The sequence below is a fragment of the Schistocerca cancellata genome, chromosome 3 (assembly GCF_023864275.1).
Source record: "Schistocerca cancellata isolate TAMUIC-IGC-003103 chromosome 3, iqSchCanc2.1, whole genome shotgun sequence".
Taxonomy (NCBI): domain Eukaryota; kingdom Metazoa; phylum Arthropoda; class Insecta; order Orthoptera; family Acrididae; genus Schistocerca; species Schistocerca cancellata.
The window spans coordinates 441,020,457-441,047,767 of NC_064628.1; the positions used below are offsets into that span (position 1 = coordinate 441,020,457).

Sequence of the window (27,311 nt, forward strand, 5' to 3'; positions counted from 1 at the left end):
CGTTCTGAAACGTAAGCGAGATATAGTGAATATCTTTGATGGATCTTTTTTTAGGTTTGTTTCCTTTATTATTTTCTAATTATTCACTGGAGGCAATTCCGTCGTTGGAATATTTACGTTTTAAAATCTTCTACAGGCTGACGAAATAAAACTGGCCTCGAAAATGTTTAGGACTGATCCATATCAATGAACAAGAGAAGAACACGTCGAAAAAACCGCTGGAAACTGAAATCGACGCACGGATAAATTGCTGTCACATGTTTGTACATGCCCATTTCACGCATACTCTGTCCTGAGTACTCCGATGTACCGTTACGTTTGAATGAGTGAGAGGAGAAAATGTGTTTAGTGACTATATGAATGCAGCACAAAATGACGATCACAATAAAACAATGCGTGTTCATTGTCGAGTGTTATGTGATGCACAATTCGATGACAACGTGTGTGGAACTGTTTGCGTTATAATTTAAGGCTGGGAGTGTTGTGACAAAGGCCGGCCGCGGTGGTCTAGCTGTTCTAGGCGCTCAGTCAGGAACCACGCAACTGCTACGGTCGCAGGTTCGAATCCTGCCACAGGCATGGATGTGTGAGATGTCCTTAGGTTAGTTAGGTTTAAGTACTTCTAAGTTCTAGGGGACTGATGACCACAGATGTTAAGTCCCATAGTGCTCAGAGCCATTTGAACCATTTTTGTTTTTGTGACAAAACTGTCATCAAAGTCTGCAATGAAAAAATTAGTGGCAAAATGACGCGCAAGGAGCGTTGTAGCGAATAGAACCGTAATTATTCGAAAAGCGTTCGAACATCAGAAAATAGAAAATGATAAAGAATGTAGCAACCAGTCACGGGAACATAATTTATTTATCTTGTTGCAAATCGATTTCGTATGATATCAGTCATCATCGGTGCTGAAATAAACACAACAGACAGGGCATAAACAACAACTGCTTTAACAAACGAAAAAATTGACAGTAAAACATAGTAACATCAAATTAAAATTCAAAGTCATAACATACCATTTTTATAACCCATACATGCCATAAGTAGAAGTACTGTCCTTCGCAGATTTCTACCATCAAGTGACACATGAGCAGAACACTGAAACGCTGTAATGCTATCGCTCAGGCAGAATTGCTACAAGTACGTGACAGTGGTAAATCGAGCATAGCAGTGCAGTAATATTAACGGCGGCCATTTCCAGCATCTTCTGTGATTTCCATTAGTAAGGGACGATTCCACGCAAGAAAATATTTTCCGGGCCAATTTTGTTTTGCGCACCCTGAATCTCCCGCTGCTACATGCAAAGAGGATAAAATTTGTTAATCTTATCCTGTCCTCACAGATATAATGGCCTGAAAGAAATTACATAAATAAACACATGAAGTGGTCTAACATTTTCTATTTTGTGAGGGATTGAAATACTGCCAAATGGGGCAACAACTGACAGCTGAATCACTGAAATATTTTTTTCTTACTGTCTACTGTAGACTTCTTCACATTGGCAACCGGTTTCCTTCAAGTACTGAACATCCTTAGATCCGGTAACATTAAACGAAAATATTGTAAGTAATGTACTATACACATATGACAAAGTGTATATGGGGCCAAAGTAGACGAAGAGCAAACAGTCATTTGTGGATGCCGTGTATAGCGTCTACGACTACTAACGTATACAGAATAAAAAGGGCAAAATTTATAGTGGAGTGGAGGGGTACTTACCATGAACTAATGTGCGCGACGTTTTTCTTGGCTGAGAATGACGTAAACTACATAGTTCATAAAGGCATTTTATAAAGATGCATCTCCACATACACGATGAGATCGGCTCTACAGTGCAGCTAAGATGTTTACTACGGTTGCTGATGAGACCAGAGGAATTAAAACCGCAAGCAGTCTGTTTCCAAAACAAATACTTTATCAGCTACGGACCCGCCAGCAAAACATTCCTTCAAAAATTGTAGAGGAGATTATGAAAAACGTATGTGAAGTTGTTTAGTACTAAAACGATATGATTAACGAGTGAAAAAAGAGCTACATTCGACTATAACGAAATATTTCATTTATTCACAGATCAGTGTCTTTGAACAGCTACTACAAGCAGCGTTGCTCTCCTCGTAGAGCTATTGAACTACCGGGTGATCAAAAAGTCAGTATAAATTTGGAAACTGAATAAATCACGGAATAACGTAGATAGAGAGGTACAAATTGACACACATGCTTGGAATGACATGGGGTTTTAGTAGAACCAAAAAAATACAATAGTTAAAAAAATATCCGGCAGATGGCGCTTCATCTGATCAGAATAGCAATAATCAGCGTAACAAAGTAAGACAAAGCAAAGATGATGTTCTTTACAGGAAATGCTCAATATGTCCACCATAATTCCTCAACAATAGCTGTAGTCGAGGAATAATGTTGTGAACAGCACTTTAAAGCATGTTCGGAGTTATGGCGAGGCATTGGCATCAGATGTTGTCTTTCTGCATCCCTAGAGATGTCGGTCGATCGCGATACACTTAGTTAAAAAAATATCCGACAGAGGTAACCCCAAAGCCGATAATCGCACGGACTGAGGTCTGGGGACCTGGGAGGTCAAGCATGACGAAAGTGGCGGCTGAGCACACGATCATCACCAAACGACTCGCGCAAGAGATCTTTCACGCGTCTAGCAATATGGGGTGGTTTTTTTTTAGTTCTAATGAAACCCCGTGTCATTCCAAGCATGTGTGTCAATTTTTACCTCTCTATCTACATTATTCCGTGGTTTATTAATTTTTCAAATTTATACTGACTTTTTGATCACCCGGTATGTTATGCCGCAATTTTACGAAAGGTTGGTTCAACAGTTGGGATGTATTTATTTATTATTCTTTCACTTCTGTCTGCTACCTGTTGCTTCATTCCTGAGTACAAATCCCTCTCACTCAGGACAAAGCCTACATTGGTGATACAATAGTCGTGGCACATAGGACGAAGTCGTGTTCAGCGATGCGACAGGAACTATCATTCGAAGCGAAATAGTCTGAATAAACACGGGCTCTAAAATTCATACCTTAAAAGCTACGAGGACTGATTCATTTTCGATGTTGTGAAATGAATCTATACTATTGAAGACTCTTTAATTTCCATATTTTGGGAGGAGGTAATATGGACCAAAACAAAGAAAAAATGTCAGTAGGCATGTGCTCTAAAGTGGGTATCTTAAGACCTATGAGCATTTATTTAGTGGAAGATGCGTGTTTCACAGTAACGAAGATGAACAAGTGTTCATAACTCTGAAGGTATACACATTCGAACCAATGTTTGCCGGATATTTTTTCCTTCTTTTAGTCTGTACTACACATTGTCAAAATATAGAAAGCAAAGTGCTTGCAGAAGAAGATATTTGTTTCACAGTATCGAAGGTGAAGAAGAACTCATAGCTCTTTAGATATAAATGCCAAGTTCACTATACTTCTTTTGCTTCGAATTACCATTACTCTTATATACCTGAATACGATTTCGTCCTTTGGGTCAAGACTATCAAATCACCAATGTATACTTTTGCTATGGGACACGACTTTTTGGATCATCTTGTGTATTCTGGAGTTGAGTGTATGCTTTCATGGAGATGTTTCGTCCTCTACGCAGGTCCTGGCCGCGGTATTGGCAGTCGCTTGTGCACTCCCTCGCCGACCAAATGGTCGTCCGGGAAATGCTGGTATCAACTCCGGGGTCCCTGGAAATGGTGGCTTCGTCTCTGGATTTCCTGTGAATGGAGGACTGAGTCAGGCCTTGCCGGGGTCTGGTTTTGGACAGGGTTACCCAAGCTTCGGCGCTGGATTCCCGAGCAATGGCTTCGGTCAGCAGCACCCTAGCAGCAACGGCTTCGGTCAGCAATATCCTGGTAACAACGGCTTCGGTCAGCCATTCCCGGGTAGCAATGGCTTCGGTCAGCAGCTTCCTGGTAACGGCGGCTTTGGTGGTCGGTTCCCAGGAAACGGCTTCCAAGACATTGGCTTCAACAGACCTCTCCGTAACTCCGGGGAACGAGACGACTCTAACAGTAGCGAGTCAAGAGAAAGGGATTGATATGCCTGTATGACGCCTTGAATTTTCCTGCGATGCATTAAAGAGCTACAATCTGCAATCTTTTATGTTCACTGATACGACACTTGGTAAATATGACCACCTTCCAACCAAGTTAAATTCCCTATCTACAATGGTCAATTTTATATTTCTTCGTACACACACAATGTTTTTAAAACTTTTATTACTGAAACAAAATTCTATTTTTAAGACAACATTATACAAACGCTACACTATTATCAACAGATACGGTCGTTTACTTGAAGCGATATCTACGGTAGTATAATATTAACCAGTGAGAGACAAAGAGAGAGAGAGAGAGAGAGAGAGAGAGAGAGAGATGTCACAGTAGTTGAGGCGTTGAAGTCTAAATGAAGAATAGAAGACTGAGAATCCCTGTCCTTCACACATGGTTGCTCATGGTTTCAACAAAATTGCTCAATAATATAATGATTCGTACTGCTTCCGGTTCAATGATCCAGAAAGTGACATAAAGAAGATAGTTGTGTTGTGAATCCGATATACGAGTATCTCGAGCAGCCTGCTGAAAAGTGACAAACGGTGCTATATAGCACCAAGCCAGACAAAAATGTGTGAAGGGTATGAGAGAGGATAGTGGGATATTGAAAGAAATCTTAAAAACAGATAAAGGTACCCTGAGCTAGTGTTTTTGAAACTTGCAGCAAAGGACAGACCAGGAAATAATCGGCGTATTTGGTGTAAGGAAGAGATATGAATTTTTTTTACATGCGATGACAAGTACTTTTCAACTGGAACACAGATTGAAGAAGTTACTTCGCAGTTACTTTGTTTCTGTTGCTCACTTCTATTAGGACCCGGGACTCAGGGTGACTATTTTTCTATTTTTCGCTTTGTCAAAATTTATTCCACCTTCTAGAATCGTTGTTAGCACAGATCTATCAGACACATTGTTTTTCACATAAGTACTTGGATACAACGATTAACATTCGAGTCCTCTCACGTATTGTAACGCTACAGTCCAAAGACCTGAAACTTAGCAGTTAAACAGGTAACCACCACTGAAGAAGAAATCACCACAGTACCAATGTACAAACGAAGAACAATCTAGAGAATGATCTCTGCTTTTAGATAAGCTTATTTCACAGCTTACGTAAGCCATTTTGCCACGTACCTTTTTTTTATTATTATTGTTTAACAGCACGTCTAACACACACAGGCACTGAAACGGGTTCAAAACTCCAGATAGGCACCACCTAATTCTGCTGAGTTTCTCTTTGACGAACAACCAACAAACAACGCATATAACAACGTAATAGGCGATGACCAGTAATATGTAGACCACCGAAACTTCTGTTAAAATATTTATTACGTGACCGGTGTCCGTCAGTTATCATAAACTAACGCTTGAGGTACAAATATTTATTTTATTTTTTTACTCACTATAGGGTTCAATGGGGCAATGCAACCTAAAGCTACTTGGTCATGGAATTAGTACTGACTGCAGATTAGAAAATTTAGGAACAAAATAACTAAATAATTAATGAGACACGAAAAAATATGAGAGAGTATACGAATAAATAACACATTACAGAGAAATGTTGTCAACTACTGCGAGCAACTCTTTTATAGTACAGGAGTGCGTCACAAGAAAGCCTTTTGACTTGAATTTGAGTAATGGGAGTTAAGCACCCATTTTCTTCAGTTCTGTTGGAAGCCTTTTTAAAACAAAAAATGCCGAAAGTCCATAGCTGCCTGTTCAATGCCAACTGTTATTCAGGTACGTATTGTTTTCCCGTCTAGAACTCACTCAACGAATATGAAGTTTCTTCTTCATGTGTCAATATGGTCAACAACAAGTCCCATGCTGTTGATCTTGAAATCCTCAGTTGCTAGTAATATGACAGGGCTAGTTGAGTTAGAATTTCGAGACACCTGAACAACGACCTTCACGAAGTGACGGGGTGCGTCTGTCTGATCGCCATTTTCTGGGCTAAGAATGTTGTTGGTGTGTGCACAGGGTTGCCAGTTATGTAACATCAAACGAGATAATAGAATGGAAGCAAGAAAAGATATGAAGCATTCGCATTACCGTATTTGGGGGTCGCAGTCGACCCCTGCCTAAAACACGATTAGTCCTCTCCCTCATTCCAAAACAGGAGAGAAAAGAAAGAGCAACAAACAACACAAAGCAACGTAATGGCCACAGCTATACTGTATGCAGCGGTTAGCAGTGTCGAAACGTAGTAGCTCTGGCTCGACCTCTACAGATATTTTACGCAAATCGTAGTTCAATGCGCCCCCCTCCCCTCAGTCTGAAACTGCCACGTTAGAATGTTAAAATGCCCGCCCACATAACATGACAATTATGTGCTCATAGCAGTATGATTTCGACACACCTTATGGAGATACAACTATAAAATGAGATATGTGTATAGGGTGAAAATTATCTGCACGGGACAACAAAATTAACGTTTTTCTTTGATATCACAATTACCTGCGACCATTTGTTTAATCCAGTAGAAATCGTAATCGCCCTTAGCACTCGTGCAATTAAACAAAACATGGGAACGAGTCAGAAGAATGTAAGAAGCGTCCTCCTTGAGCAGTTGCTGTTCCATTTCACTTACCGCGTGTGCACGACCTGGAACCATATGACCATCCACTCACAAAACAATTTTCGCGGTGGTACCTGTAATAGTGTCAGATGCATCGTACATTTCATCCCTCTTCAACATCCATAATTCGCATGTTCTGAGTGAGGTTAATCCTCATGCCACATTTACTCGTGGTCATTAATTGTGGTTCTACGTGTATGTGGCGGCAGATGTTGTTGGTGACTGTTTGACTGGGCCTTATCTCCTACCTAGACCATTAAATGACAGTCGTTTTACAGTTTCCTCGCCAGAGCGTTGCCAGAGTTGCTGCATGACGTGTCACTCGCTACAAGACAATGCTTGCGTTTCCAGCATGACGGAGTACCGGCACATTTCAGTCGTCCTCTCCGTCGATTCTTGAACCGACAGTTTCCAGAAAAATGGATTAACAGTTGTGGTCCCGTGCCATAGTCTACTTGATTACCTCATTTGACTGCTACGGATTTTTTTGTGTGACGAGAGATGTGCACCCTGTTTACAAAACCGCTGTTGAATCATAAGAACATGTGGTTGCTGGAGTAGTAGCACTAACAGGAGGAATTAAGAACATTCATGCAGTCTTTGGCCGTGTCATACAAAACATTACCCACCGGTATAACCTCTGTTTACAAGAAATGGAGGCATTTTTGAACTTCTACTAAAGTAAAGTAATTATGTTGTGTTGCTGTTGTTGTCTCTTGGTAATAAAGAATTCAAACTTTTGGCTTTACCTTTTGTCCTCACAGACAAACACAGTAAAAAAAGTGTGTTCATTGTCCCACGTAACCTCCCAAAGTTTAAAAAATCCTCACAGGAAAATACATTAGCGAAAAATTGTTTCGGTCTCCCATACAAATTCTCACTTTTGTCAGGTTAGATAATTTTTCACCCTGTATATTCCAGAAAGCATACGTATAAATGAATAAAGTAAGTTTAGGGTTTAACGTCCCGTCGACATCAACGTCATTAAATACGTAATTGTACGGGACAAACTAAGACAACAGTTAGCCGCAGAGCGCCATAAAATGCTTAGTTAGCTCGCATCCGCCATTTGACATAGCAACTGAAACCATCAATGTCTCTCCAGTCGAGACGTAAAATGAGCTTCATTAATGATATCTTCATTAATAATGCTCCAGCATTTGAAAGTGTGTTAAGACACACTAGTACACACTGTGAGGACAGTATTTTTCAGTGCTAGACTTTAGAAATACATTGGCAGCCTATGAGGCGAATGCCAAAGCGCACACACACAGTTGAGGTGCCAGCGTAAAACAACAAAACTATGCATTTGCATTGAAAAACAGTGTAAATATACGTCTGATACATGCTAAATTACAGATACACAGAGGTGTAGATAAAGCAATAAGAAAAACCACATTCTTAAAAACGAAAACGACGTTATTTAACAAATTAATATGCATAAACATCGGCATGATAATGGCCAACACCAGTAGTCAAGTAGCTATATCTACAACAAATTGAAAGACCTAAAAGATCTACACCGCTTGACCTCGATGATAAGAAAATATCTTAACTAGGACTAAACAATTGTCAGGCTTTAAAGAGTTTCAATGGTCAAAAATAAAACTACACCACCGCCTTGACGATGTTCGACAAAAAATTGTCACTGTCAGCCTCGTAACGCGAAAGAAATTCGGCACAGAGTTTCCTCCAATGGCCTTCAAGGTCTTAGGCGGCGAGGAACTCAGCGGCCACACACCTTTGAGTACCTCAGCTGGTGGGCGAGTGTGTCAGTGCTACCAACGGAGACGTCCAGTTGAGCAGCGAGGTGTTTGTGATCCATTGATCACCTCGAATGAGTGTGTCCGTATGTTGCAATTTTGTTGGAGTCACAGCGGTGTGCGGCTGGGCGGCAGGCGGGAGGTCGGTCAGATTTGCACGACTTTGTTGCGATGGTGACATGCCTCCCTCAACGACTCACCGTGCTTTTGTTCACTGTCAGGTCTTCGTGGATATTATGCAAGCACATACGAATATTTGCGATTCTCTGGTTTTCCGCCGAAGGAAACTCAATGACAGTTCTCTGTTTTAAACGCACCTTCTTTGTATATGCCAGTTTAAACGCTACGTATATCGCCGCACTTATCGGAACTGCATGAAAGTATAGGGACTGAAACGGGAATATTTCACGATTTCTCACAACAAATTCCGCATTTTCTTCAACCGAAATTGAGCGAGAAACAAAAGTTGGATTACTTGCTGAACACTAAATACGGTTGATTGTGTCACGGAATGTTTGTTAAAGATGCATAAGTATGCTGAAACTAAAAAGCGATGAGTAGAAAATTGTTGTTGACTTGCATCGGTGTGCAAGTACCAATTCACTTGACTAGCATCGGTATAAGAGTAACACATCACTTGAAAGTTGCACCTGCCGCTGTGACCGAGCGGTTCTGGGCGCTTCAGTCCGGAACCGCGCTGGTGCTACGGTCGCAGGTTCGAATCATGCCTCGGGCTTGGATGTGTGTGATGTCCTTAGGTTAGTTAGGTTTAAGTAGTTGTAAGTATAGGGGACTGATGGCCTCAGATGATAAGTCCCATAGTGCTTAGAACCATCTGAACCATTTTAAAAGTTGCTTAAAATGCGAAACTGGCCTACTGTGGACTTTAATAAATGATTGCCTTTGACAAAATGGTTGACACCTCGATGGAACCATGGTTTTAATGTTAACCAAATTCTTACGGGCTGTGTAGTGGAGCATAAAGAAAATGCCAGAGAGTATTGTTCAGAAAAGGAATATTTGCAGTGTAAACGTGGTTATTTAAATGTAAATCAGTCACCACTGTAGTCGGTGGGGTATGTCCCGTTGTCTCATTGTCTTATTACGTTTGTTTTACTTACGTCGAGCAATTTGAGGGCAACAGGTCAAAAGAAGCAGCTACCACCCACAAGCAAGCAAACCAAGTTGCTTCCCCAGAAATGGCCTTGGACGGTAACCTCAACTTTCGTTGTGACCTTTGTACACGAGTGGGGAAAGCAATGAGATACGAATTGTTGTGAAACCGCGTTGTGTTAAAATGGAGATTCCACACAAACACATGCAGAACAACGAAAGAATTGTGCTGCAACAAGTGCGCTTTTTTCACTAAGTGACGGTACTAAAGACATTTTATCATATTCATAAATTAACCATTCGCTGATCATAGATTGCGTGCATTACGGATAGGAGAGAGAGTTATACTCTGGTACATTTTTCAAACTTTCGGCTCTGGCCCTTGATAGAAGTTTGATATAGTTTCATATTATATTTTGAAACGATGGCATTCAGTCTTTTAGTGCTGCACTCTTTTACTGAAATTACAAAAATCTCTCGCCCGCATCTCGTGGTCGTGCGGTAGCGTTCTCGCTTCCCACGCCCGGGTTCCCGGGTTCGATTCCCGGCGGGGTCAGGGATTTTCTCTGCCTCGTGATGGCTGGGTGTTGTGTGCTGTCCTTAGGTTAGTTAGGTTTAAGTAGTTCTAAGTTCTAGGGGACTTATGACCACAGCAGTTGAGTCCCATAGTGCTCAGAGCCATTTTTGAACAAAAATCTCTCCATAAAATTTGGATTTTTCCAAACGTGGAAACATGTTCCATGTACAATATTATCTTATATGTAGGAACAAAGCCGGCCGAAGTGGTCGTGCGATTAAAGGCGCTGCAGTCTGGAACCGCAAGACCGCTACGGTCGCAGGTTCGAATCCTGCCTCGGGCATGGATGTTTGTGATGTCCTTAGGTTAGTTAGGTTTAACTAGTTCTAAGTTCTAGGGGACTAATGACCTCAGAAGTTGAGTCCCATAGTGCTCAGAGCCATCTGAACCATTTTTTTGTAGGAACAAATATTTTACTGTAATTTCAAATCGTTGCAATCGAGGGAATCTTGTCAGTATCGTATTTAACCGTATATTACTCTGCTACACACCAATAATCGGTAAGTGAAATCAAATTAAGTAATAGTGTTATCAAAAACCAGTTACAAGTAAAATATGTATTGAAACTGAAGCTATTGTAAACTAACACAAATTTTCATTTTCAACACAGCGAAAATCGTTCAGTAAAGAATTTTGCAAGTATCACATGTTCGATGGAAAAATATTTTCTGTTTCAAGGTACAAGATGGCGCACGGCCGACGAAATACGGCTTTACTGTCCATATTGTTGTTGTTGTGGCCTTCAGTCCGAACACTGTTTGATGTCGCTGTCCATGGTACTCTATTCTGTGCAAGCCTTTTCATCTCCGAATAACTACTGCAAACCACATAATGATGTACTGCTTACTGCATTCATCTCTTGGTCTCTCTCTACAATTTTTACCCCCCACATTTCCTTCCAATACTAAATTTGTGATCCCTTGATGTCTCAGAATGTGTCCTATCAACAGATCCCTTTTTATAATCAGATTGTGCCACACATTTCTTTTCTCCCCAGTTCTGTTCAGCACCTCGTCATTACCAAAATGAGATTTTCACTCTGCATCGGAGTGTGCGCTGATATGAAACTTCCTGGCAGATTAAAACAGTGTGCCGGGTCGGGACTCGAACTCGGGACCTTTGCCTTTCGCGGGCAAGGGCTCTACCATCTTTTTTTTCATTTTGTTCATGGTTGATCGTTGTGTTCGGTCGTTGCGGACGTCACATGACATCCGTTCATGTTCGTTGTTGATCCTTTCACTCAGTTTTTTATTACAGAGGCCAACCAGCTCTCTGACCGAACACGCTGAGCTACCGTACCGGCCCCATCTGAGCTAACCAGACACAACTCACGCCCCGGCCGCGAAAGGCAAAGGTCCCGAGTTCGAGTTTCGGCCCGGCACACAGTTTTAATCTGCCAGTAAGTTTCACCTCGTCGTTAGTTACATGATGTATCCACTCAATCTTCAACCTCATGTCCATACGTTTCATAAATCTAAAAATGTGTTGCAGTTTACTCACCATAAAATTCTGTATCTGAAGGATTAACAGCACATTCCAAATATTTTAAATATGTAATATACACTCCTGGAAATGGAAAAAAGAACACATTGACACCGGTGTGTCAGACCCACCATACTTGCTCCAGACACTGCGAGAGGGCTGTACAAGCAATGATCACACGCACGGCACAGCGGACACACCAGGAACCGCGGTGTTGGCCGTCGAATGGCGCTAGCTGCGCAGCATTTGTGCACCGCCGCCGTCAGTGTCAGCCACTTTGCCGTGGCATACGGAGCTCCATCGCAGTCTTTAACACTGGTAGCATGCCGCGACAGCGTGGACGTGAACCGTATGTGCAGTTGACGGACTTTGAGCGAGGGCGTATAGTGGGCATGCGGGAGGCCGGGTGGACGTACCGCCGAATTGCTCAACACGTGGGGCGTGAGGTCTCCACAGTACATCGATGTTGTCGCCAGTGGTCGGCGGAAGGTGCACGTGCCCGTCGACCTGGAACCGGACCGCAGCGACGCACGGATGCACGCCAAGACCGTAGGATCCTATGCAGTGCCGTAGGGGACCGCACCGCCACTTCCCAGCAAATTAGGGACACTGTTGCTCCTGGGGTATCGGCGAGGACCATTCGCAACCGTCTCCATGAAGCTGGGCTACGGTCCCGCACTCCGTTAGGCCGTCTTCCGCTCACGCCCCAACATCGTGTAGCCCGCCTCCAGTGGTGTCGCGACAGGCGTGAATGGAGGGACGAATGGAGACGTGTCGTCTTCAGCGATGAGAGTCGCTTCTGCCTTGGTGCCAATGATGGTCGTATGCGTGTTTGGTGCCGTGCAGGTGAGCGCCACAATCAGGACTGCATACGACCGAGGCACACAGGGCCAACACCCGGCATCATGGTGTGGGGAGCGATCTCCTACACTGGCCGTACACCACTGGTGATCGTCGAGGGGACACTGAATAGTGCACGGTACATCCAAACCGTCATCGAACCCATCGGTCTACCATTCCTAGACCGGCAAGGGAACTTGCTGTTCCAACAGGACAATGCACGTCCGCATGTATCCCGTGCCACCCAACGTGCTCTAGAAGGTGTAAGTCAACTACCCTGGCCAGCAAGATCTCCGGATCTGTCCCCCATTGAGCATGTTTGGGACTGGATGAAGCGTCGTCTCACGCGGTCTGCACGTCCAGCACGAACGCATGTCCAACTGAGGCGCCAGGTGGAAATGGCATGGCAAGCCGTTCCACAGGACTGCATCCAGCATCTCTACGATCGTCTCCATGGGAGAATAGCAGCCTGCATTGCTGCGAAAGTTGGATATACACTGTACTAGTGCCGACATTGTGCATGCTCTGTTGCCTGTGTCTATGTGCCTGTGGTTCTGTCAGTGTGATCATGTGATGTATCTGACCCCAGGAATGTGTCAATAAAGTTTCCCCTTCCTGGGACAATGAATTCACGGTGTTCTTATTTCAATTTCCAGGAGTGTAGTACTAAACGCACAGAACGCGAAATATTTACAAATGGTGCACAAAACAGCGTCGTGTCTAACAACAACCGTTGAAAATGGCGGAAACTGCTGATGGCAGACTGTAGTGCGCATTCTTTTATGTGATTCTAAAATCAGTCACTAGACTGAAGTGCCGACCAAAAAAACATCGTTTATTCCTACGTACACTATCCTCTTGATACAACTCTCTCAGCTACCGGTGCACACTTCATTCTGCAGGATTGTCATCATCGCTTTCGTTTTTCAGCAATGTAGGTAGAAGTTAATAAGCGTAACTTCGATTCAGGGGCACCTGTCTACTGTACACTGATGAGATAAAACATTTTGACCATTGCTCATCGCGAGGTTGAATGTCTCCTGCTAGTGTTGCGGGCACGTGACGCAGTGCGGAAAGAATACAAGCGGAAGAGAGGCGAATGGGCTGTCATAATAGCGGAGATATGGGCCGCAAATGCTGAAATCCACGGATATAAGGGGTTTTGTCAAAGGGCCCATTGTTGTGGCGCTGCGGCAGGAGAGGAGAATCTCTGAAACGGCGAAGCTGTTTGCATACCACTGTTGTGATCACCTGTGGAAAGTGATTAAGGATGGTGGAATAACGCGTAGGCTGTTTGGTACTCAACGTCCACGTCTAATCATAAAATGTGCAGGTCGGAGGATCCCCCGCTGTGTAACCCAGGATAGGCAGTCATCTGTGGCAGACATGACGACAGAGTACAATGATGGTGCAGGCGCAGATATTTCCTGACGAAAGACTGAAATTTCTGTTATGGGGAAATCAGTATATAAAACGTGTTATGCTGCCATCATATGACTCTGGTACAAAATCTTCAAGAACTGAGCTCATTTGTAGGACAGGGATGACAGAAAAGACAGTTCACTTATGAAATAAACAAAACCGTATGATCTGAAGTTAAGGTCGTCGTGACGAGTGAAATTATTATTTCAGAAATGTTTCGTTACTTCAGTGCAGATTATTTATTTGAAAGAGGCTAAATGTATTCGGTAAAAATTCGGCAGTGTTTTCATTCGTTATGAAAAAATGGTGTTTGAAAGTTTTGTGAAACTCGAATTGACTACCATCTCAAACTCAGATCATACTCCCAGAAATGCTAAGTGCTGCGTATGTGACGTAGCGCCGCCATAGGTTATTACAGTTATCGACAAAGCATACGGCACTGCAGTAGGGATTGGAAAAACGTCTTCGTCGTAATCATGAAAAGTATTTAAAATTCAGTATGCTAAACGGATAAAATTCAGATTTAGTTATGTTCACGATGAACTAGAAAAATTGTATCATTAGCTTTAGAAATAAATAACAAAATAATATATACTATTTTGCTAAATCTCTCACTGCTCTCCGGTTTCCCGTCTCACTTCCCCTTCTTCTCTTTACTTTCCTCCCTCCAACGCTTCCTAGCTACTCCTCTAGTTTCTTCTCCCTCCTCTCTCTTTCTTACAAACACACACACACACACACACACACACACACACACACACACACACACACACAAAAGCGCGCGCAAACACGCACACACGTGCACGCAACATGATCTATGTTGTCTTTCATCGTACGACAAACATCTCTAGGCATTGAAGTCAGCAAACTATTCGATTCCAGAGATGCAACTTGTGTAACTTTTTCCATACTTATTGTCGCTATTGGCACTATTTAATCTATTCGATGAAACGAGACAGACGTCAAGTCAACACGACATTTCGCAAGAAACAGAATGGATGAATGATATTGATCCACCTCATACAACTCATGAAGAAACGCACGCGAACACGAACGAGCAAATAACATTTGCTTTTCAGGTGACGTTAAGTAGCTACACGCGTATACAGAAGCATTTTATATCAAGACGAGGACACCGAGAATATGAAAGTAAGCACGTAACTGGCCGTCTTATGCAATAACTACATATGATAAAAAATCTATAGAACGTGAAATACTCTTGAATACTGGGCAAGGAAATGAAAAAAATCTATGTATTACAACAGTGAATTGCAATAACTTTGTTTTGAAGATATGTTTTTGAGAGAGACATTTAGCAGTCTTACACGAATCGATTGAAAAAAAATATTAAGGACAACGATGAAAAGACATGAGCAGATCTGGTAGCTCGTATAGTAGTACGGTTGGTTGGTTGTGGGGAAGGGACCAAACAGCGAGGTCATTCGTCCCTTCGGATTACGGAAGGATGGGGAAGGAAGTCGGCCGTGCCTTTTCAAAGGAACCATCCCGGCATTTGTCTGAAGCGATTTAGGGAAATCACAGAAAACTTAAATCAGGGTGGCCGGACGCAGGTTTGAACCGTCGTCCTCCCGAATGCGAGTCCAGTGTGCTAAACACCGCGCCACCTCGCTCAGTGTATAGCAGTACGAAAGTAGTCTTCGCACTGAAGGCTACAATAAAAACATAGCTACAAAAGAGTAAAATAAAATAAATACATCTCCATTTACGGACCGTATGATGGACGTTTTCTGACATACAGCGGTCTCTGAGAAAGTGGAAAACAATGACTTTTCTAGTGTAGCATCTTACTACCTGAAATAACTCAAGAGTGAGTCACATTTTTAAAATGAAATTAGAAATGCTGTGCCGAAGTGAAAGTATATAACGGGAAATTTATTAAATGATTACATGTACTGACAGTTTCTTTAAATGATCCTGAGTGTCAATCATTTGTCTGTAAAAGTTAGAAACGAGAGATAATCTGTACAGGGGTCTTTGCGCAGCTCCGTAGTGTATAAAACATAAACACGGCAAGTAAACCGATAAAGTTCAATATAAAGATGTCATCGTGAGTCCTTACAGCAAGATCCATATTACACACCACAATCGATCTCAAGCAACAGGACACATAAAACTTCTCAACAAGAACTTAATGATTTAACCCTAGGACGCCCAAACCATTTTTTCTGACTTGGATGCCTAAGTGGGTGGTGGGGGGAGGGGTGTTCGGCGAACCCACAGGTATTAAAGAGGTTTACTGACGAAAAATTACAACTTTCAGAATGGTTTATGTATTTTAACTAAGGCATCGGTTTACAAATGTTGTTAATTGTTATAAATTTTGGATTGAGTGAATAAAAAATTGACGTATTACAATAAAAAATACAGATGTGTTCATATACAATAGACTACTCTGAGTCCTCAACTGAAAGGCAAGAGACACACTACACAATTTTTTCTGAAAGTGTGTTACACACATGTTTATGACACTGTCCACAATACTGTTTTGGTTTACTTAGATTGTTGTACTTCTGCTTCTTCGTTTTAGCTTCTCTTGCACAAATATGGCACCGACCTTTCCCTACAGGAGGCTGACGTGCTTCTGTTGTCACTTCTTTGATTTTCGTTTGTAGAATAGTCTCCATTAATTGAACAATTTGGTTAGATAAGCCTCTTGCATCGGCACTTCTTTCTTCTACCTGCAATTTCACTAGTTCCAGCGCCCTCTAAACAAGCTGAGCATCTCATCAGTGGTGAGGTAGACCCCTGGTTTATACAGTAGTGGAAACCTATCATTCACTTTGTTGAAAACATCACGGATTGCTGTGAACTTGTCTGCTTCATTCTTAGCTGGCGGGTACTTTTGTCATCGAGTCTTATGATTGCAATAAGTTCCTTGAAACGTTCTCTTGTCATAATACCCTTGTAAACTGGCCAACCCATTAGGTCTGACAAAAGATCGTGTACACTGACAGAATTGTCCTTATTTGCCCCAATAAGTATCAGGAATCCTATAAAGGCATACAATTCTTTCTCATTAGTCAAAGTAACATTTCGCCTAACTGCCTCTACATTTGAATGTTTTACTATAACATCCATGATGTTAGGCGTAAGAAGTAACTTCAATGCTTCTCCAAGTGCATGGCAAACACCAGCTGGAGTTACTCCTGCCTGCTCTCTTATTATATTAGAAACAAACCTCAGAGGAATTCTAGGCTTTGTGGTTACGTACCTTCTCCCAGACTTGGCCACAACAACATCCTGATGGTCACTGCCTGAAGCTGCGCTTTCTTCATCTTCTCTAACATCCACATCACTTTCTAGATCTGAATCATACTCCATACTCCATAACACCATCCTCATATTCACTTTAATTCCCAGAGAATCTTCATCTAAAATTTCATTCAGAACTCTTTCTAAAGACGAGTCACGTATTCTTTTAGTCATTTCTAACTCTGGGTGTGAACAGTAGGGAACTGCACTAACTCACTACAAGTTTACAAGATAAATAACAGCTGACTGACATCAACAATCACTTCCTCTGAAAGTAAACCGATGTTGTGAATATCAAGAATACCAACCAACAAGAAACTAACTTGTATTTTTGTAGAGATGAGAAATATGAAATACTACTAAGGGAAATTTTCTATAGCATGGAAGCCTAAGGGGAGGAGGGGGTGTTTGTTGGACCATAATAAGTTTATTTATTTTTTTCTTTCAAAGCAGGATTTTCTATAAAATATATTGACACTAATGTTTCATAAAATAGACAACAAACAATAACTCAAGGGGAATATATAGTATGAAAGTTACTTGGGCAAAATCAGGGGACATAAAAAAATGGTGGGTTCAACGAACCCCACCCCCCTTTAGGCGTCATAAGGTTAATTTATAATCTAGAGTTATGAAAAAGGAAGGTCGAGCGCCTTGGCTCCAGGATTCAGCAGCGCACTCTTCTGGCAAAATATGTGAAACTATCGGCACGTATACATCGAAAAATAGACAACGTCATCTTTGAAATGGAAAACAATCTAGTAGCATATAGTGATGTGAATGATCTGATGCCATCTTTAAGAATGGAGGACTGGAGACTTTTCATTGACTTCTCTAAGTTAAACTTTCAAGCTGTTTCGCTTTACAACAGAAACCCACAGCCGTCTGTTCCAGGTAGAACACGGTGTACATATGCAGGAGAGCTATGAAAGTGTAAAATTACGTCTTGAAAAATTAAATTATGAAGTCCATCAATGGCAGAAATGTGCCTATCTGGAGTCTATTGCTAACATACTTGAAATGCAGTTAGGATAAACCAAGTGTTTCTGCTTCTTTTGCGAGTGTAACAGTCGTCACAGGAAATCAAACTACACACGAAAAATATGGCCTGAAAGGAAAATAATGGATCCTTGAATAAAGAGAATTCACTACACTCTCTTAGTTTTTCGTGACAAAGTCTTATTGCCACCTTCACTCATTAAGTTTGGACTTGTGCAGAGTTTAGTGAAATTGATGAATTGGGAAGGAAAAGCTTCAATATCTAGAAGCAAAAGTTACCACATCCCAGCAATGCTAAGAGCAAAGAGGGAATCTTCGTTGGACCACAGATTTGAGAACTGTTTAAGAATGAAACATTTTGTACGGTCATTGAAGGGAAAGGTAAATCAGTTTGGGAAAACTTCAAAAATGTTGTTCACAATTTCTTTGGGAAACAAAGAGCTGAAAATTACAGTCTAGCTGTAAATGAACTTCCGAGGGCATACCAAGAGGTAGGCTGTAATATGTTGCTCAATATCCGCTTTTTGGACTCACATGTGGACTTCTTTTCAAGCAATTGTGGCTCTATGAGTGATGGGCATGGAGAGCGATTCGCTCAAGACATTTCAGCTATGGGAAGAACATATTGGGGCAAGTGGATGTCATCTAATCTTAAAGACTGTTGTTGGTATGCCAAAAGAGTTGCCCCAAAAGTAGATTACAAACGAAAATTAAAAAAACCTGAGGATTCCGTGCAAACTTAATTATAAATATATTATAGTGTATCCATCCTGGGAATCCAGAATCTCAACGATTTTTATCTGTTTTCGATATTGATACTGGCAATATATCGGGCCGGGAATTCCAAGACGGTATCAAAATCTCTACAGTGGTTCCTTAGACTATCCTGGACAAATAAAAAGAAGCGAGCAGGGGACTTTAGTTCATATATATGTAGATACAGAACATTTAATAAAACATTTTTATTTACTTACTAAAACACGACTATATTTACATTTTATGTTTGCATGCAGTAATGTCCGCCCTTTATGCTTTTGACAGATGTTGATTGCAATGTATGTTTTAATGACAAAAAGATATTTTTATGTGACATAATTACATTTTAACAATTTCGGATATTTTTACTCTTTTGTACAGTGAAATCTTGCTTCTCGCCAAATTTCACGATTCTACGTCAACGGGTAGTACTCAACAGGTATTGAAGAGTGAATTTGTGAGTATCAAAATAAGTGACATAAAGGCTCGAATCTTTGATTGAATTGACCTAAAAGCTTAAATTTTTTACACCGCCAAGTGAGCATAGACCCTAATAAGTAACATATATTTTAATTTGATACGCCAACCTCTTCCCGAGAAAAAGGGGTCTTGACAACCGGTCAGACAGACAGACGGACAAAAAATGACTAAAACATTTGTTCTTGTTATATAATTAAAATTAACAATTATCGCATTTTTTTTAATTTTTCGGTGAAACCTTCCTCCTTGCCAAATTTCATGACTCTAGATCTACGGGTTTTGACGAATGACATTCGAGTATCAAAATACGTGACATAAATGACCGTATTTTTTGATGCATTGCCGTAGAAGCTTAAAATTTTCGCACTGCCAAGGAATCACAGAGATTAATATGTGACATGAATTTGTACTTGATACTTCTGCACGTTCCTCAGAAAAAGGGTTCTAACTAGTCGGGCAGACGGACAGATACATAGACGGACAACAAAGCGATCCTATAAAGGTTCCGTTTTTACAGATTGAGGCACTAAAGCCTAAAAAGCAAACAGAAACGCTCAGGTGAATAATTAAAGAGATCAAACGGAGAAGGTCCATATATTTCAATCAACCGGGAGCTAACAAAAAAATTTCTGGTGTCTTATTCTTGTTCTTCGACCTCAATTTGGTTGGAATTGACTATTTCGGAAGAGATAGGGACAACTTTAATTTTTTTGTAGACCAGTGTTATCATACTAACTATACCAAAGAAGTGAAGATTCATATAGGCCTACCCTGCATGATCAGTAGACATGAGCATTGTAAACAGGCTTCTGTTCGAGTGGCATCCAGTTGCGTGTTTTCTTGCGGTAAATATTAATATGGCGACGTAGACATTAGCAATAATACATCAACCGAAACTATTTAACTGATGGAGAAGCAATAGCGGAGTTTCCTGTTAATCTAACCATTTTAATTTTAGCTTGAGTAAACACAAATAATTTGTAGTAGTTTAACGACAGTTAATTATTAAAGCAGTTTGCAACAACTTCTTACACTATCTTGGCTAGTTCCAAATTTCGGAATTTCTATATGGAATTCTGTGAATGAATTAATGAAAACAAAATATCTACAAGAGAAATCAAGGCATTGTCTTTGCATTCACCGCCGGAGACCTGAATCTGGATGTCCTGACGGGACTTCGAACTCCGTTCCTCAAGATTAAGAGCGTCATTTCATTCCGGTCGGTAACACCCGAAGGACGTTTATTGTAACTTCTTATTCTATGAAAGTAGCAGTTAATCTCCTTCTAAGTGACAGAACGAAGCATTAATGAGAGAGAGATTCTCGGAAAACTACTTCCGAAAATTTCTGTGTTAGTCAGTACGATAATAAACACGCCTTAATTATACACAGGTACTATCAGAATTTTCCACTTAGCTGCGCACCAATCAAACACGCTTTATTTGTGCCAATAGAATACTGTTGTGTTCACTGCGTCGTACCGTAAGGCTGGAGGTACAGAATGTTGCATGAACGAAGGTCAACTGTCGCGTATGTCACGCATAGTGGTGTTACACGGATCCTAAACGAGCGAGCATTGTATATGAGGCTCGCTTAACGATTCTCCACTAGTGTGAAAAAACGAAACAGCCTCGCAGCAACATGAGGACTCTTCTGGTAAGTGTCCCAGCGGCGCGTTTGCCCAAGAATGTTTGAGCGTGTTTTAAGAAAATACCTAAATATCATGAGACAGAGTTTATGGTAATTTCGATTAACACATAAAAGAGAAAATACTTATTGTGGAAAGAAGTTTCTGGTGCCTAAGACCATTCTAGAAGTCACTGCCGTTTTCGGAAAATCAAACGTGTTCTGAATTTACGTTTACGTATAAAACCCGTAGACATTACACATTATTACCAATTTTTAAGACTTACAGTCCTGTTTCTTTTACGCGCAAATTCAGGGAAAGACGACTACCATCATGCCCCATTAGACGTCTTAAACTTATTCTAACGAAGTTTATAGGACAGCCACAAACCGCCATCGATACTTTTTATAGTGAGCGGTTTCTTTCAGTTTAACCCTGGAATTTACAGTTTAAAGTAGTTGGCCACTACGGAAGACAGAACGAGTATAAGACAAAGCGCTCATAGTAACAAAGATTCTGCTTGCAGCACCTACTTCGAAATGCTGTTTGTGTTGTAAGACATGCAACAAGAATGGAATTTGATACATCCGAATATCGTTCTGAAACGTAAGCGAGACATAGTGAATATCTTTGATGGATTTTTTTTAGGTTTGTTTTCTTTATTATTTTCTAATTATTCACTGGAGGCAATTCCGTCGTTGGAATATTTACGTTTTAAAAATCTTCTACAGGCTGACGAAATAAAACTGGCCTCGAAAATATTTAGGACTGATCCATGTCAATGAACAAGAGAAGAACACGTCGCAAAAACCGCTGGAAACTGAAATCGACGTACGAATAAATTGCTGTCACATGTTTGTACATGCCCATTTCACGCATACTCTGTCCTGAGTACTCCGATGTACCGTTACGTTTGAATGAGTGAGAGGAGAAAATGTGTTTAGTGACTATATGAATGCAGCACAAAATGACGATCACAATAAAACAACGCGTGTTCATTGTCGAGTGTTATGTGATGCACAATTCGATGACAACGTGTGTGGAACTGTTTGCGTTATAATTTAAGGCTGGGAGTGTTGTGACAAAGGCCGGCCGCGGTGGTCTAGCGGTTCTAGGCGCTCAGTCAGGAACCACGCGACTGCTACGGTCGCAGGTTCGAATCCTGCCTCGGGCATGGATGTGTGTGATGTCCTTAGGTTAGTTAGGTTTAAGTAGTTCTAAGTTCTAGGGGACTGATGACCACAGATGTTAAGTCCCATAGTGCTCACAGCCATTTGAACCATTTTTGTTTGTTTGTTGTTGTGACAAAACTTTCATCAAAGTCTGCAATGCAAAAATTAGTGGCAAAATGACGCGCAAGGAGCGTTGTAGCGAATAGAACCGTAATTATGCGAAAAGCGTTCGAACATCAGAAAATAGAAAATGATAAAGAATGTAGCAACCAGTCACGGAAACATAATTTATTTATCTTGTTGCAAATCGATTTCGTATGATATCAGTCATCATCGGTGCTAAAATAAACACAACAGACAGGGCATAAACAACAACTGCTTTAACAAACGAAAAAATTGACAATAAAACATAGTTACATCAAATTAAAATTCAAAGTCATAACATACCATTTTTATAACCCATACATGCCATAAGTAGAGGTACTGTCCTTCGCAGATTTCTACCATCAAGTGACACATGAGCAGAACACTGAAACGCTGTAATGCTATCGCTCAGGCAGAATTGCTACAAGTACGTGACAGTGGTAAATCGAGCACAGCAGTGCAGTAATATTAACGGCGGCCATTTCCAGCATCTTCTGTGATTTCCATTAGTAAGGGACGATTCCACGCAAGAAAATATTTTCCGGGCCAATTTTGTTTTGCGCACCCTGAATCTCCCGCTGCTACATGCAAAGAGGATAAAATTTGTTACTCTTATCCAGTCTTCACAGACATAATGGCCTGAAAGAAATTACATAAATAAACACATGAAGTGGTCTAACATTTTCTATTTTGTGAGGGATTGAAATACTGCCAAATGGGGCAACAACTGACAGCTGAATCACTGAAATATTTTTTTCTTACTGTCTACTGTAGACTTCTTCACATTGGCAACCGGTTTCCTTCAAGTACTGAACATCCTTAGATCCGGTAACATTAAACGAAAATATTGTAAGTAATGTACTATACATATATACCAAAGTGAAAGAGTGTATATGGGGCCAAAGTAGACGAAGAGCAAACAGTCATTTGTGGATGCCGTGTATAGCGTCTACGACTACTAACGTATACAGAATAAAAAGGGCAGAATTTATAGTGGAGTGGAGGGGTACTTACCATGAACTAATGTGTGCGACGTTTTTCTTGGCTGAGAATGACGTAAACTACGTAGTTCATAAAGGCATTTTATAAAGATGCATCTCCACATACACGATGAGATCGGCTCTACAGTGCAGCTAAGATGTTTACTACGGTTGCTGATGAGACCAGAGGAATTAAAACCGCAAGCAGTCTGTTTCCAAAACAAATACTTTATCAGCTACGGACCCGCCAGCAAAACATTCCTTCAAAAATTGTAGAGGAGATTATGAAAAACGTATGTGAAGTTGTTTAGTACTAAAACGATATGATTAACGAGTGAAAAAAGAGCTACATTCGACTATAACGAAATACTTCATTTATTCACAGATCAGTGCCTTTGAACAGCTACTACAAGCAGCGTTGCTCTCCTCGTAGAGCTATTGAACTACCGGGTGATCAAAAAGTCAGTATAAATTTGGAAACTGAATAAATCACGGAATAACCTAGATAGAGAGGTACAAATTGACACACATGCTTGGAATGACATGGGGTTTTAGTAGAACCAAAAAAATACAATAGTTAAAAAATATCCGACAGATGGCGCTTCATCTGATCAGAATAGCAATAATTAGCATAACAAAGTAAGACAAAGCAAAGATGATGTTCTCTACAGGAAATGCTCAATATGTCCACCATAATTCCTCAACAATAGCTGTAGTCGAGGAATAATGTTGTGAACAGCACTGTAAAGCATGTTCGGAGTTATGGCGAGGCTTTGGCATCAGATGTTGTCTTTCTGCATCCCTAGAGATGTCGGTCGATCGCGATACACTAGCGACTTGAGGTAACCCCAAAGCCAATAATCGCACGGACTGAGGTCTGGGGACCTGGGAGGCCAAGCATGACGGAAGTGGCGGCTGAGCACACGATCATCACCAAACAACTCGCGCAAGAGATCTTTCACGCTTCTAGCAATATGGGGTGTTTTTTTTATTTCTAATAAAACCCCATGTCATTCCAAACATGTGTGTCAATTTTTACCTCTCTATCTACATTATTCCGTGGTTTATTAATTTTTCAAATTTATACTGACTTTTTGATCACCCGGTATGTTATGCCGCAATTTTACGAAAGGTTGGCTCAACAGTTGGGATGTATTTATTTATTATTCTTTCACTTCTGTTTGCTACCTGTTGCTTCATTCCTGAGTACAAATCCCTCTCACTCAGGACAAAGCCTACATTGGTGATACAATAGTCTTGGCACATAGGACGAAGTCTTGTTCAGCGATGCGACAGGAACTATCATTCGAAGCGAAATAGTCTGAATAAACACGGGCTCTAAAATTCATACCTTAAGAGCTACGAGGACTGATTCATTTTCGATGTTATGAAATGAATCTATACTATTGAAGACTCTTTAATTTCCATATTTTGGGAGGAGGTAATATGGACCAAAACAAAGAAAAAATGTCAGTAGGCATGTGCTCTAAAGTGGGTAACTTAAGACATACGAGCATTTATTTAGTGGAAGAAGCGTGTTTCACAGTAACGAAGATGAACAAGTGTTCATAACTCTGAAGGTATACACATTCGAACCAATGTTTGCCGGATATTTTTTCCTTGTTTTAGTCTGTACTACACATTGTCAAAATATGGAAAGCAAAGAGCTTGCAGAAGAAGATATTTGTTTCACAGTATCGAAGGTGAAGAAGAACTCATAGCTCTTTAGATATAAATGCCATGTTCACTATACTTCTTTTGCTTCGAATTACCATTCCTCTTATATACCTGAATACGACTTCGTCCTTTGGGTCAAGACTATCAAATCACCAATGTATACTTTTGCTATGGGACACGACTTTTTGGATCATCTTGTGTATTCTGGAGTTGAGTGTATGCTTTCATGGAGATGTTTCATCCTCTACGCAGGTCCTGGCCGCGGTATTGGCAGTCGCTTGTGCACTCCCTCGCCGACCAAATGGTCGTCCGGGAAATGCTGGTATCAACTCCGGGGTCCCTGGAAATGGTGGCTTCGTCTCTGGATTTCCTGTGAATGGAGGACTGAGTCAGGCCTTGCCGGGGTCTGGTTTCGGACAGGGTTACCCAAGCTTCGGCGCTGGATTCCCGAGCAATGGCTTCGGTCAGCAGTACCCTAGCAGCAACGGCTTCGGTCAGCAATATCCTGGTAACAACGGCTTCGGTCAGCCATTCCCGGGTAGCAATGGCTTCGGTCAGCAGCTTCCTGGCAACGGCGGCTTTGGCGGTCGGTTCCCAGGAAACGGCTTCCAAGACATTGGCTTCAACAGACCTCTCCGTAACTCCGGGGAACGAGACGACTCTAACAGTAGCGAGTCAAGAGAAAGGGATTGATATGCCTGTATGACGCCTTGAATTTTCCTGCGATGCATTAAAGAGCTACAATCTGCAATCTTTCATGTTCACTGATACGATACTTGGTAAATATGACCACCTTCCAACCGAGTTAAATTCCCTATCTATAATGGTCAATTTTATATTTCTTCGTACACACACAATGTTTTTAAAACTTTTATTACTGAAACAAAATTCTATTTTTAAGACAACATTATACAAACGCTACACTATTATCAACAGATACGGTCGTTTACTTGAAGCGATATTTACGGTATTATAATATTAACCAGTGAGAGAGAAAGAGAGAGAGAGAGAGAGAGAGAGAGAGAGAGAGAGAGAGTGATGTCACAGTAGTTGAGGCGTTGAAGTCTAAATGAGGAAGAGAAGACTGAGAATCCCTGTCCTTCACACATGGTTGCTCATGGTTTCAACAAAATTGCTCAATAATATAATGATTCGTACTGCTTCCGGTTCAATGATCCAGAAAGTGACATAAAGAAGATAGTTGTGTTGTGAATCCGATATACGAGTATCTCGAGCAGCCTGCTGAAAAGTGACAAACGGTGCTATATAGCACCAAGCCAGACAAAAATGTTTGAAGGGTATGAGAGAGGATAGTAGGATATTGAAAGAAATCTTAAAAACAGATAAAGGTACCCTGAGCTAGTGTTTTTGAAACTTGCAGCAAAGGACAGACCAGGAAATAATCGGCGTATTTGGTGTAAGGAAGAGATATGAATTTTTTTTACATGCGATGACAAGTACTTTTCAACTGGAACACAAATTGAAGAAGTTACTTCGCAGTTACTTTGTTTCTGTTGCTCACTTCCATTAGGACCCGCGACTCAGGTTGACTATTTTTCTATTTTTCGCTTTGTCAAAATTTATTCCACCTTCTAGAATCGTTGTTAGCACAGATCTATCAGACACATTGTTTTTCACATAAGTACTTGGATACAACGATTAACGTCCGAGTCCTCTCACGTATTGTAACGCTACAGTCCAAAGACCTGAAACTTAGCAGTTAAACAGGTAACCACCACTGAAGAAGAAATCACCACAGTACCAATGTACAAACGAAGAACAATCTAGAGAATGATCTCTGCTTTTAGATAAGCTTATTTCACAGCTTACGTAAGCCATTTTGCCACGTACCTTTTTTTTATTATTATTGTTTAACAGCACGTCTAACACACACCGGCACTGAAACGGGTTCAAAACTCCAGATAGGCACCACCTAATTCTGCTGAGTTTCTCTTTGACGAACAACCAACAAACAACGCAAACTAATAACGTAATAGGCGATGACCAGTAATATATAGACCACCGAAACTTCTGTTAAAATATTTATTACGTGACCGGTGTCCGTCAGTTATCATAAATTAACGCTTGAGGTACAAATATTTATTTTATTTTTTTACTCACTATAGGGTTCAATGGGGCACTGCAATCTAAAGGTACTTGGTCATGGAATTAGTACTGACTGCAGATTAGAAAATTTAGGAACAAAATAGCTAAATAATTAATGAGACACGAAAAAATATGAGAGAGTATACGAATAAATAACACATTACAGAGAAATGTTATCAACTACTGCGAGCAACTCTTTTATAGAACAGGAGTGAGTCACAAGAAAGCCTTTTGA

The 27,311-nt window shown here is 41.0% G+C and overlaps 3 protein-coding genes across 5 annotated transcripts in view; 2 read left to right on the forward strand and 1 right to left on the reverse strand.

Moving 5' to 3' along the window:
• The window catches only part of LOC126175194 (RNA-binding protein 12-like), a 43,886-nt gene extending 39,757 nt beyond the window's left edge, over positions 1–4,129 (forward strand). For all 3 annotated transcript variants that reach the window (XM_049921792.1, XM_049921791.1, XM_049921793.1), the window contains exon 2: positions 3,631–4,129. In XM_049921792.1, the coding sequence (XP_049777749.1) occupies positions 3,631–4,071 (441 nt within the window). In that variant the 3' untranslated portion in view covers positions 4,072–4,129. The remainder of the gene's footprint in view (positions 1–3,630) is intronic.
• Positions 1–27,311, reverse strand: part of LOC126176357 (LIM domain only protein 3-like) — a 1,143,263-nt gene that overhangs the window by 280,634 nt on the left and 835,318 nt on the right. The gene's annotated exons all lie outside the window — the stretch shown is intronic.
• Positions 20,950–25,721, forward strand: LOC126175196 (RNA-binding protein 12-like). Its single transcript, XM_049921795.1, has 2 exons — positions 20,950–21,026; positions 25,223–25,721. Exons 1-2 carry the CDS (start codon positions 21,012–21,014, stop codon positions 25,661–25,663), a joined length of 456 nt encoding a protein of 151 aa, XP_049777752.1. The 5' UTR covers positions 20,950–21,011; the 3' UTR covers positions 25,664–25,721.